The 12,690-nt window shown below is 30.6% G+C and overlaps 1 protein-coding gene across 1 annotated transcript; it reads right to left on the reverse strand.

Annotated features, from left to right (window-relative positions):
- Positions 1-53: 53 nt before the first annotated feature.
- LOC134706345 (glycine--tRNA ligase-like) lies at positions 54-12,610 on the reverse strand. Its single transcript, XM_063565205.1, has 17 exons — positions 12,318-12,610; positions 10,448-10,549; positions 9,786-9,885; positions 9,355-9,496; positions 8,830-8,918; positions 7,985-8,061; positions 7,103-7,248; positions 6,306-6,455; positions 5,559-5,721; positions 5,068-5,232; positions 4,381-4,486; positions 3,905-4,052; positions 3,333-3,418; positions 3,000-3,109; positions 2,155-2,248; positions 841-1,028; positions 54-289 (listed from the first exon to the last, which is right to left on the reverse strand). The coding sequence occupies exons 1-17, from the start codon at positions 12,546-12,548 to the stop codon at positions 176-178; spliced, it is 2,211 nt and encodes a 736-aa protein (XP_063421275.1). The 5' UTR covers positions 12,549-12,610; the 3' UTR covers positions 54-175.
- Between the last annotated feature and the right edge of the window lie 80 nt (positions 12,611-12,690).

Genomic DNA, 12,690 nt, shown 5'->3' on the forward strand with positions numbered 1-12,690 from the left:
GATCTAAAACTGGGCTCAACAAAACAGTTTAAGTCAGGAAATAAATGTTATAATTGATCAAGTAAACGAATTTAATTCCAATGTTACTTAGTACAATAAATATTGCATACAATGAAAGACACCAATCTCTTGTGACCTGCCAGTGGTTGACTCAAATGTTCTATATTTAGACTTATCATTTGTCTTTTGTAGCCTCTTGTTGTTCAAACAAAGGATAATTGTTGAGTATATCAGCCCATGTCCTGCGGCCAATAGAAAGATCTTGTACAATTTTAGGCAACTCTTCAACCTGCAATAGAAAACATAAATTCATTTTCATTGTTTCATTGAATTTACTTTACACAAAACATTCATATTATTGAAAATCAATAAAAAATTTAAGCATGCAAAAATAGGGTGTGAGATGCTTAGAATGACTGACTGCTTGTTTATCAAAGATAGTAAGAAATAAAACCTACATATCTGTCTGACTTACAACATCATATGCATCTTAGGTTTAGATCAGAATTATGTTTCATTGTCCACTTTTAAAATGATCTACTCACTCAAGGTAACAAGAGTAAGATATTAACATTGCATACAACTTGAATGATTGTTTGATACAATTTACAAAGCATGCTGATTAGATGTTAAAATTTGAATGTTTGGGAAAAACAGTTTTTAAAAAATTTAGGCTAAATATAAGAATCAAGATTATATTTTTGAACTATTAATAGTTTTGCTATTTAATATGCTACACAAATATCTATACTACTACAATAAACAATTTAATAAATCATACATCATAACTATTTATCTCAGTGAGTAAACAAAACATATAAAGAAATACTGTTGACTTACAGGTGCCCTGACTTGTTTAGTAGAATCCCTTTCTCTGAGTGTGGCTGTAGAAGGTGATTTTAAGCTATCAAAGTCAATAGTTATACCATAAGGTATAGCTATCTGATCTGTTCTGGCATAACGTCGACCTATTGAGCCACTACTGTCATCAACCTTGTGAGATATGTCATGCATTGTCAGAGCCTTGGCTGAAATATGTGAGAAAAAAATATTAATATATTCAAACATTATAATTATATAAGTTATCATCAATAGAATAGTACTTACAGAATCAAAACCCCCACAAAGTAATCTCATTGCTTCCTTTAATATTACTTGGCATTTATATACAGTAGACAGCAATATCATAAAATACTGATAAATAATGTTTAGATCAGAAGTGAAAGATACCAAAGTCAAACTTATAAGACAAAATGACAATAATGGCTAAAAAAGATCAACAGACACAAAACACAACATAGAAAAATAGAGAATGAGCAACATGAATTCCAAATGCCCCAGAATAGTAAGCAGATCCTGCTCCACATTTAGCACAGGTGAATTTTCAATTTCAATTCAAATTTAAAGTGGAAATGAGTGGTTTCTGAATTATTTGGGAATTTCAATCTTATCATCATTCATGTTAACAAGTGTCAGCACAACCTGTCCCTTTGTCATGAACAATGAATGTTTTTCTCTGGGAACTGATGTTTTTTAAGTTTTTTTCTATGTCCAAGGGCAAACACTTCTGCAAAGCTTTCAAATCTGGTCATGACTCCTAATTTTTCTTAAACTGCTCATGATATGATTATATACTTGATATTAAATTTTTTATTTAGAAATTAAAGATAAAAGGACGAAACCTTTCCTAGGCTGAAGGTGTAAAACATCCAAGGCCATCCCTCATTTGGAAATGAAACTCTACCTAAAACTATAATTTCTTATGATATAACTATTTAACTAATACTTAATAAATTGATTCAGGAATGGGAGAAAAAGATTGTTTATGTCCTATGGATTTAACCTATGCATAAAATGCTACTTGAGAACAATTTGACAGTGAAGTTGTCTTTATGGCTGATCAACATAAACATTTAAAATAAATTTTAAACTAGGCACCTAGAGGATAATTATGGGCAACTTTAGCTCCTACACAGGAAATTGTCATAAACATTGTTACATTAGTGATTCATGAACAACTGACAAATAGAAAAATAATGCTAAGTGTTTCAAAGGTATAAAATCACTTAATATGTGGAATCAAAATGCATTAGATGTCATGGTACATCTTTATCACATCCTTTTGTAAAACTGATTTAAACAATCTGTACTTACAAAGTTCTTTGACTAGAAGGTGAAATTCTTTGTTGCCACTTAAAGGTAACACTGAACATTTATATGGTGCTATCTCAGCTGGCAGTGATAAATACTGAAAATAAAATAGTTATACCAACTTAAAATCAATAAACTAACTATTTTTTGGAAGTAATTTGGGTTTTACATCGATTGATTCAAACAGTGTATATATTTGCATACAGTTATACAAAGAGTAAAATCATAAAGTAAGTACATCTCCAGATTGTTAGAAAATAAAACTTGAGAATTGTGTCAAGTTACAAATCATATATAAAGTGTAGAGCATGTACTGTCAAATTACTTTCTCTGAATAGAAATGGAAAAGTCAGTGTTTTGATATAAGACACCCCAAAATTAATCAGATAAACAACTTTACCCAGAAATGGATGTTTATTAAGCGTTTAGAATAAATGTGGATAAATATCCCCTTAACCAATGGTTTATAACATGTGATGGCCAAACTTATCATTGAAGAGCAAACTAAACCTAAAAGAGAAAAGCTTAAGCCTTGAAATTGTAAAAATAATGACCCCCAAAATACTGAAGTTAACTTGAATAAGTACATACTGTAGGGAGCGATTCTATTAGGATCCAATCCATTTTAATATTTAAACTGTAGAAGTTTGGTATTGGGAGAAGTAGTGATATACTAGTAAATTATGCCCTATTTGTATTGGGAGAAGTAGCGATCTACTAGTAAATTATGCCCTATTTGTATTGGGAGAAGTAGCGATCTACTAGTAAATTATGCCCTATTTGTATTGGGAGAAGTAGTGATCTACTAGTAAATTATGCCCTACTTGTCTCAATTAATTCAAACTTACTGTTCTTTGTTCGTCACCTTCTCTCATCTTGAAATTGTGTTCAAATACAGAATACATAACCCTACCAATACCAAAGGAAGGTTCTATAACGGACGGAACTATTTCTTCCACTGTAAAAAAAAAATTCCATATCATTTAAATTCTTTTTTTTTATCTTTCCTAAAATTTAGATTTTAGATTTTTTTTCATGATTGTCATGATTTTATTTATGTTTCAATGTTGGGAAAATAATTATTCTTCTGTCATGTGTCTGATAAAAGCAATTACAAAATTGACCTACAATTACAAAATGTAACATTCTAATTTATAATATAATATAATGTTGAAACAAACCATGTAATTTTTTCTGGTATTTCTTTATAATAACCATGTCAGCTGTTACTTTAAAAGTCTGGCTGTTCACTGTTACTTCTACCTCACTGAAAAATAATAACATAGTATTTACCTCTATAAAACAATAACATGGTAAATACCCCTATAAATTTATAACATAGTAAATACCCCTATAATGTAACAATAATATAACAATAATATAGCAAGAGCACACATCTCGAAATGTCTTGTCTGCTTAAGGGACAACATAAAAATCTTAAAATTAACATAGTTTTTCACTGACCCCCCTCCCCCCCCCCCTCTTCACTTACTTTGGAAAATTATGGAAATATGTCAAATCGATGTTGGATAAACAAAACTTGCAGCAATTTTTACCCCCACCCCCAAACTATTTGATTCCATTTTTTTTATCCTACATTGATCTTTTGATGTCGTCCCTAACTGATCATGACTATATTAAAAGTCTTTAAAAAAAATATAAATTTAATTGAAGTATAACATTAATAATTTGAATTTATTTACTATCTAACTATTGAAAGCTATATAAGATTTTTAATGTATACATATCATACCCATTATCTTTAATTTTTTGTTCTATTTGCTCTATTTCAGCGACTTCAAGTTTGCTAAGATATTCTGAGACTATTTTAGCCTCCTTTTTAAAAGATTTCCCTAGAACCTTCATCTGTGGCTGACATTCAACAACATCCACTGTTCTGTGTTAATTGTCAAGGATCAAATTATAAATAGAACAGACTGCTACAAACTCATGAACATTTTATATTTTTCCTGCAACAAAAACAAATTAAATGTCACTTTTTTAAAAGCTTTTCAAAATTCCTCACCAATGGCAAATGTTTGTGTTTATCATCATCGACTTATTAATTAGTGAAAACTCCTCAGTGAAAAGATAATTTTAAAATGTGAATCTTTTTTTATTATCCAATTAGGAGTGTGATTAATCAAACATCTAATGACCACCACAAACCTATCTTACTAGATCGTTTAATTTAAAGTATTCTTTTTAAATTATACTAAAAGGATATAGGTTCAGCAAGTTTTCTCTCAGCTACCAATTTGATACCAGTGGCCTTAGTGTGAGCCAACAAATCAAAACATGATCTATCTGCACAACCAATACACTCTATCCAACCCTGAAATACAACATAGTAACTGTTTATATAGCCAATTAATCATTGGTAATGGTGGAATACTTTTACCTCAGAGAAAAAGAAGCTTATTCTAAGTTTTAGGTTTTCTTTTTTTGTACTGAGGTTTATAAATTAAGGTTCAGAAGAAACTTTTATTTAGTACTGTTTACAGAAAAACTTTCATTTTATGAAAAAAAAAAATTATTAAATTTTAAAAACAAGGTATTATTTTAATCAAAGCCAGATTTGCATTGATTCATGCATTCAGATGTAAAAAATATTCCAAAAAGCATCTGTTGAAAATAAGTTTCAGTGGCAGTAGTCACTGTGTTGGATTTTAAAACAAATCTAAAACCAGAAAAAGAGAAAGGACCATGATATCATAAATCACACACAGTGCATTAAATATGCATGTTCATTGCTTGGAACAGGTACAAGGTATTAACTAGTGTGCCAGGGTTAACCAGGTTTAGAGTGCACAACCCTACCCATAACCTCTGGCTACAGTGGTTAACAATACAAAATAAGAAAACACTGTAAAAATCTGCTCAGTAGTCTATTTTATGAGTGTGTAGTTTACTTACATATGAAGTTTTACATTCACAATCCCAGCAATCTTTAGCATAATGAGCCATTTCATTGGACATGTGTTGACGGAATCGTAACTTCTTAGGATCAATACCAACTCTCATCATAAATAAGTATATTCTGCCTAAGAAATAGCCTAGTGTCTCATTACAAATCAGACCCTGCAATACAAATAAAAAACATTTTTATGTAGACAGTGTACATTTGTTTACTTGAAATAAGGTTTTTTTCCTGAGTATTTCAGTACCGGTAGATTCAATGTTTGTCTCTACAGTATCACTCTTATTTTGATTAACCATATTCTTTGTAATTAAGTACAGAAATTATCGTGTTCATCATGTTCATCAATCTTTTTCAAATATGAATATCTAGGGTTCATATAAAGTTCTAAAATTTGATATTTGAAATATCAACAAGAGCTCAAATCAATGGACAATAAAAACAAATATAAACAGCAGAATCAACAAGTAGACTTTATGTAGTATACCTCTTTGACAGCATCACCTAGTCTCTTGACTTCAGCAGGTTTGCCTTCCATCTGATTACAGCCAGTGTAAAGGGTAAGGTTGAGATCGGCTACATTTTCAAATTTTGGATGATCTTTATTGGTGGGATCACAAAAGTGTTCTATTTCTGCCATTGTAAATTCTCTAAAATATTCAGTACAGTTAAAATTAAACGTCTGCTATTTTACAAAAGACCTTGTAACGTTTTCAAATTATGCCTTTTTTTCTTGTTAAATTGACAGATAAAATAAAAACTTCATATAATATCGTATCTATATATCCTTCTGTTTCTAAAGGAGAAAAAAATATTGCATATACATTTATTCACTTTTAATTTCATATAAATATACATTTATGTAAACAAAATATTCCACACAACATATTCAAAAGAATATATTTCAAATGTGATTCAGAGTTCCAGTGAGGATTTGAAAAGGGCAAGGTGCTTATAAAAAAACGTGTTTGAAATTGGATACTTTATATTTTCATATTGTTTATTAAATGTTCACTTTCTATGTTCTCATATTGTTTTAAATAAGACATGTTTTTTTTTGTATTCTCATATTGTATGTTAAAAACAACATTTTTATGTTCTAAGCAGTTTGATAGATGATTTATTCAGAATGAAAGCATTACTCACTTACAATTATTTGAACAGAGTTAGAGTATGAGTAGCTAAAGGCGAAGGTAAAGCATGTATTCTTAAAATACTTTAAGAATTATCTTACCTGACTCTTATTAGGCCAGCTCTTGGAGAGATTTCATTTCTAAAGGCATTACCAATCTGGGCTGCTGCAAATGGGAGTTTACCTTGGTTAAATTCAAGAAGTCTTTTAAAATTTACAAATATGCCCTGAGCTGTTTCTGGTCTCAAAAATCTACAAACAAAATAAGGCATAAATTGTGAAATCAATATATGAATAAGAGATGTGGTATGATTGACATTGAGACAACTATTCATTTAAATAGACAAAAAGGATAAAGATATGAATTATCACAGATGACAATAAACCTTTACCACATAGTAAGCATATGTACTTTTAATTGATTTAAATGTGTAATTTTTCAATAATTAAAACACCATGTCTTTTTCTCATACCACAAAGCATTGCAAAAACCATTCTTGTTTCATTTGTTAAAATCTGTTATACATAGGCTACACAAAAGGACACAACTCCAAATTTATAGAATGTACTGTAGTGACGCAACAAGATATCTTGCTATCTGCAATATGGAAGTATTTCTAATGGATAAAAACTTTCAAATTAAAGTCAACCCATGCCCACTGGTCAAATGAAATCTGTATTGCTCTTGTTCATGCTATTACTTTTCATTCAAATTATTTTTATATTTATCATTTTTCGGGCACAACTTAATCCAATCCAAACCAACCCACGTACCAAATACTAATGAACAATCATGCATTGTAACTAAGGAACTAAACAAAACATCAAAATTCAACAGTAAAGTTTCATTTAATGTACAAAGATCAACAACTCACAATGTGTTGTGTTTATATACTAACCCTTTAATATGACCAGTTGGTCCAATAGATGTAGCGAACATCAGATTAAACTCCATTGGTTCTGAGAGTTCATTTCCTGTTATAGGTGACTTCATGTTGTACTGTTTAATTGCCTGTCCCATATCATCTTTACTCAGATTATCAATCTACAAACAAAAACAAACAGTGATAACAAAGCTTTATTTCTCAAACCAATTACAAAAGGATTGAAAATTTGAGTACAGATTTTCATGATTAATCTACATATATATCAGAGCATTATTCTTGCCAAGTATTTACTATTCAGTAACAGATAGGCTGTGTCTGTTGCTTAGCAAAATTTCTGTAATTATCACATTTTTTAAGTGGGAAAACCACCTTTTTTCCAGATCAACCCATTGTTAAGAACTACCCGTGTTTTACATTTAATTTGTTGTCACACTGAATTGCATGAATTTTTACCAATGAAAATTATGCAAAGAACAAGCATATTGACTGAAACCTTATATACTATTGAAACCAGTATTGAGAAAAGATTTGAAATTCGTAAACAGCTCTAATGGAAAAGAAAATAGTTTTAGTCTTATCAGAAACTTAAAATTTCTCTGAGGATTCTTCTTGAATGTCTGACATTAAATCATGTTATTGAATAAATACAGCACAAGCATGACTAGTGTAACAATTTTCACATTTTTTATGTGTTATTTGTGGGTGTTTTTTTTCCCTTTTAACATGTTACTTATCAATGTAATTTGAGGCATCATAAAAATACGATAATACTATAGCTATTTAAAATAAAAATATTCCTACTTAAATGGGAAAATTAAAAAGGGAAAGTATTAAAAGATTTAAAATTCCTCTCAGCATGTCTGGTCATGTATCTGTATCACAATAAAATACTACCGTAGCCAGTAATCTCCTTATTTCTTCTTTCTTTTCTTGGCTTATTTTCTTGTCTGTTGCTAATTTCTCTAGTTGAGCTGTGTGTAAAATTGTAATGAAATAAATTACATTTAAGAAGAACACATTGCACAGGGAAAAATATTCTGTCACAATCCTGTTTAACAGAGAAAAAGTTTGATACAGTGTAGTTTCTCATTAAAAGTATTTTTAATCTTGGAAAACAATTAAAACTGGGCTATGAACATACTTTCAGTAACTATAAGTACTCTCAGATCAGAACCTTTTTTTTCTTTTTGTGCTTAGTACTGATCTAACATGTCTAATGACTTTCCACCTGACTTTTACATTATTTCTTATGTTGTGTCCCTGGTAAGGGGTTGAGGGTTCACTAACATCTTAACACAGGATCTTCCTCTATGTGCCTGTCCCAAGCAAGGAATCTGTAATCCAGTTGTTTTCGCTTGCTGTCTTAATTGGTTATGTCTTTTAAATTGTTTGACTATCCTAGGGCCTTTTAAATAACACAACACTGAATGGATTTTCTCATTGTTAAATGGGCTATTGTGACCTGTAATTGTTCACAAAATATATATGTATGTCCAAAACTTTATTTGAAGACTACAATTTTATTGGCTGACTCAATAGTTGCCAGGCTTTCAAAACGTTACAAATATGCATTAATTATATTGACAGAAACATTTAGCATCATTTACCATTAAATAAAGTAGAATCAAGTTTTGTCAGATCCTTGTAAGTGAAGCATGGACACTAGATCTGTAGTTCAATCAGATTGATGAAATGTAAAAACTATTTCTTATTGGAAATATCTATAAATAATTATTTACCTTCGATAAGATGATCTGCTCTGAAGCATTCACCAGTTTTTAAGTCTTTCACCATATAATCCTGGAATCTTTCCAAATGGCCAGAGGCTCTAACAACACAAATAATTCATTTCAACAGATGTAATATTGTATGGTTCATGGTACCATTTAAATCAATTAATATTAAATCTAATATGCAAGTGGATAGAGCATAACTAAAAGAATATTTTTAAAGTAAATGTAAGTACTTAAAATCAAATCATCAACTCAGACATTGTCAGACATTCATTAACGTAAATTTTAAAGTATGCATTATTAATGGTTTTTTTTTTAATTAGGCAATGTTAGGTATGCATTTCAAACTTCTTGAACTGCATCTGAATATTGGCGAATATCATATGCTTTATTAAACCTCAAAAGATCCGATATCATATATCAGTCAATTAAAAAATAGTGTACTACACTTGTAAAAGTATCATATATTATATATGATTTTATGCTGTTTATGTAAACTTTTCACAATGATTAGCCTGTAAATATACCTACTTAAGTACAGGTTCAGGTGTTAGCATAGAACAATCTACTTCTAACATCTGTTCTTCTAAAACAAAGAAGTTTCTCCATAGCTGTAATAAATTGGCCTTTACAGCACAGCCCATAGGTCCAAAATCATACAATCCATTTATACCTATAATTATATAAAAAATAGTCATTAATATTCATTTTTCTTGAGAGAGTATACAAGTATATGTTTCATTGATAAATTTCTTGAAAAGAAATGGTCATGGCTAGGATGTAAAGAATGTTGTGTTCATGCACTGTTTGTTTTGTTTAATGTATCTGAAAATCTTAAAGGGTTTTGATTGCATGAATGGAAACTTTACTAAAAAAAATATCAGAGTCAAGGTCATATCATAAAATGTTCCAAGAAATTTATGTGTGCAAAATCAGCTTCAACATAATTATGTGATACATACCTCCATATATAGCAAAAGATTGATCGACAAAAAACTTTTGTTTCAGCAAATCTTCTAATTTAGCTCTATCAAAAAGATCCTTAGGTGCTAGTTCCAGCTCCTGAAAACATAAAGTAGGTTATCATTGGTAATTCTTTGTAAGAATCAAAATGAAATACACTGTATCCAATTGCCTGTGCTTACCAAATTGCAAAAGTTTTTTTTGTGTTGCATAGCTGTCTTTAACCAACTTTGTGAACATTTATATAAATGTGATTCTAAATTTTCTTACTGTACATGGATTTATAACTTTAAGTTTTTCATATTCACAACAATTTATATTGATTATTTTCTACTCATGGCAAAAATGAATTGCTTCAGATTTTGGTCCGGTTCGTGTTGCTTAGTCTTTAGTTTTCTATGTTGTGTCTTGTGTACTTAAATATTTCTGTATCTTTTTTTTCTTTTTTATCCCTGGCATTGTCAGTTTATTATCATTCTATGAGTGTGAGTGTCCCTCTGGTATCTTTTTTCAATCTTTTAAGAAGTTGTTTTACAGTATATAAATGAATAAAATGATTAAAAAACCTGTTCAATAATTAACCTTTTGTAGAACAGAATGTGACTTATTTTCAGTCATGCTCAATCAGGTAACATAAAGTAACAAAAGTAAAATGGTTTACCTTGGCTTCCAGAGCATGTTTTCTGTGTTTTAGATCAGCAACTGCTCTCGCTACATCTAGTTCTGGGGCCTTCTCTGTCTTTAGTTTCCTTACTAAATCCCCCTGAAAAGCCAGAAATTCGGTAAATATTAAATATGTTTAAAACTTAAAAGTAAGGATGATACGTTCCATAGGCGATGGGTATAATGTACATTTTGTATATCATTGATTGTAACCAAATATTAATACACTTATTTACAACTTTGTTGCCCAGGGACTTTTTTTTTACCTCAGCGGGAAATGTGAAGTGTTCATTTATTTTGAATCTCTGGATTCATTGATTTTTTTTCCTGGAATCCCAGGATCAGACCCCTCATAACCACCCAAAAAATCAGCTGCTGTGTGTAGGCTGAGCACATAGGATATACATTTGTACATTGTATTACGAAAACGGGGCAAAGGGGATCCAGATACATGTAAGAGCAGAACATTGAACTGATTTTGACAAAATAACAATTAACAGCTAAAAAATATTCAAAATAGCCTATAACAATGAATAAAAAACGCCCAGAACTCAAGAACAGTCACCTTGCCCACATTTTTTAAAAAGTATAACGGAGGTACACATCATTTGCACATGTGAATATTTTAGCGAATATTTACAATTGATAAGACATTGATGTATTAAACATAAAATTGCTAAAATTGGTTCAAATCGTAAAACATATATTTTCTAAAAGTACTCCGGTCTCTTTCGTCACCATCTTTCCGTTTAACTAAAATGTAATATTTAAAACTACATAAAAAATGACACATTTTATGTTCTTCTCATATACCATACATGTACATGTATGTAATGATGGTATGATACTAAACCCCTAACGAGAAGGATTGTGCCTGATATTCATATGATGAAATCATAATCTTTCAATCAGTTTAATTGAAGTCTGGAGCTGGCATGTCAGTTAACTGCTGGTAGTCTGTTGTTATTTATGTATAATTGTCGTTTTGTTTATTTTCTTTGGTTACATCTTCTGACATCAGACTGGGACTTCTCTTGAATTGAATTTTAAATGTACGTATTGTTATGCGTTTACTTTTCTACACTGGCTAGAGGTAAATGTATAGGGGAAGGGTTGAGATCTCATAAACATGTTTAACCCCGCCGCATTTTTGCGCCTGTCCCAAGTCAGGAGCCTCTGATCTTTGTTAGTCTTGTATTATTTTAATTTTAGTTTCCTGTGTACAATTTGGACATTAGTATGACATTATCTGACGCTGAACTAGTATATACAATGTTTTTGTTTAGGAGCCAGCTGAGGGACGCCTACAGGTGCAGGAATTTCTCATTGCATAGAAGACCTGTTGGTGACCTTCCGCTGTTGTTTTTTTTCTATGGTCTGGTTGTTGTCTCTTTGATACATTCCCCATTTCCATTCTCAATTTTATAATTTAAAAACAAAGAAAATTGTAAAAGTTGAAAATACGAAAATATATGACTAAACACAACTTTAAACAAGAAATATTTTGTTTATTTATGTTTTGACAAAAAATATTCACATAAATTTATTTTAAAAACATTTACTAGGCATGCGCCGGAAAGATAACATCAGTACGTTGATGGTGTTCTGTAACAAAAGAAGAACTCAATTTGATAAAAGCTGGTCAGGGGCAGGGTTGATATCGAGTTAACTCAAGAGTTGTAAAATGATAAAACTCTGGTACTTCAATTGCAACTTGAATTACTCGGGTAACCCAAGTAAAATGGACGAATCAAAGTAGGCCCTAAATTTTCAACATAATGAAGGATATTGAATGTAAACAAGTCCATATCGAGAAATTTGGAAAAAAAGCAAGAGACACCAGTAATGAGAGAAAGATAATTTATCACCTGTTCTTTTACTTGCTGTCTAAAAGGCTGCAAAATTTTCTCGATTTCTGGATCTGTCAATGCCATCATCTGTACCATATGCTGCAACTTTTTCCCAAATAGCTTCTTCTGATTTTTAGATTTACAAACGCACGGAACGCTAAGATGTACGGTGCGTCTATTTAAATCTTCTAAAATCGAACCACTAAACCTCCTGCTTATCTTAAAGACACAAGAAAATAGTTGTTTCATAGAGATTTCGTCATGATGCAATTTGCCACGGAACCGGAAGTTCAACAGTGAGGTTCAAAGGAAATGTTAAATTTATCGAACACTTTTTTGAGGCAAAAATCATAATTGTGAAAATAAAAGAAAGACGTTTTATCCATAGACA

This window comes from Mytilus trossulus, chromosome 2, assembly GCF_036588685.1.
Source record: "Mytilus trossulus isolate FHL-02 chromosome 2, PNRI_Mtr1.1.1.hap1, whole genome shotgun sequence".
Taxonomy (NCBI): Eukaryota; Metazoa; Mollusca; class Bivalvia; order Mytilida; family Mytilidae; genus Mytilus; species Mytilus trossulus.

Coding starts and splice junctions, on each gene's coding strand:
- LOC134706345 (XM_063565205.1), bottom strand. CDS start 12,548: ATGAAACAACTATTTTCTTGTGTCTTTAAGATAAGCAGGAGGTTTAGT. Junction 10,550..12,317: donor GACAGCAAGTAAAAGAACAG/GTGATAAATTAT, acceptor CTGGCTTTTCAG/GGGGATTTAGTAAGGAAACT. Junction 2,249..2,999: donor AAGGTGACGAACAAAGAACA/GTAAGTTTGAAT, acceptor TTTTATTTTCAG/TATTTATCACTGCCAGCTGA.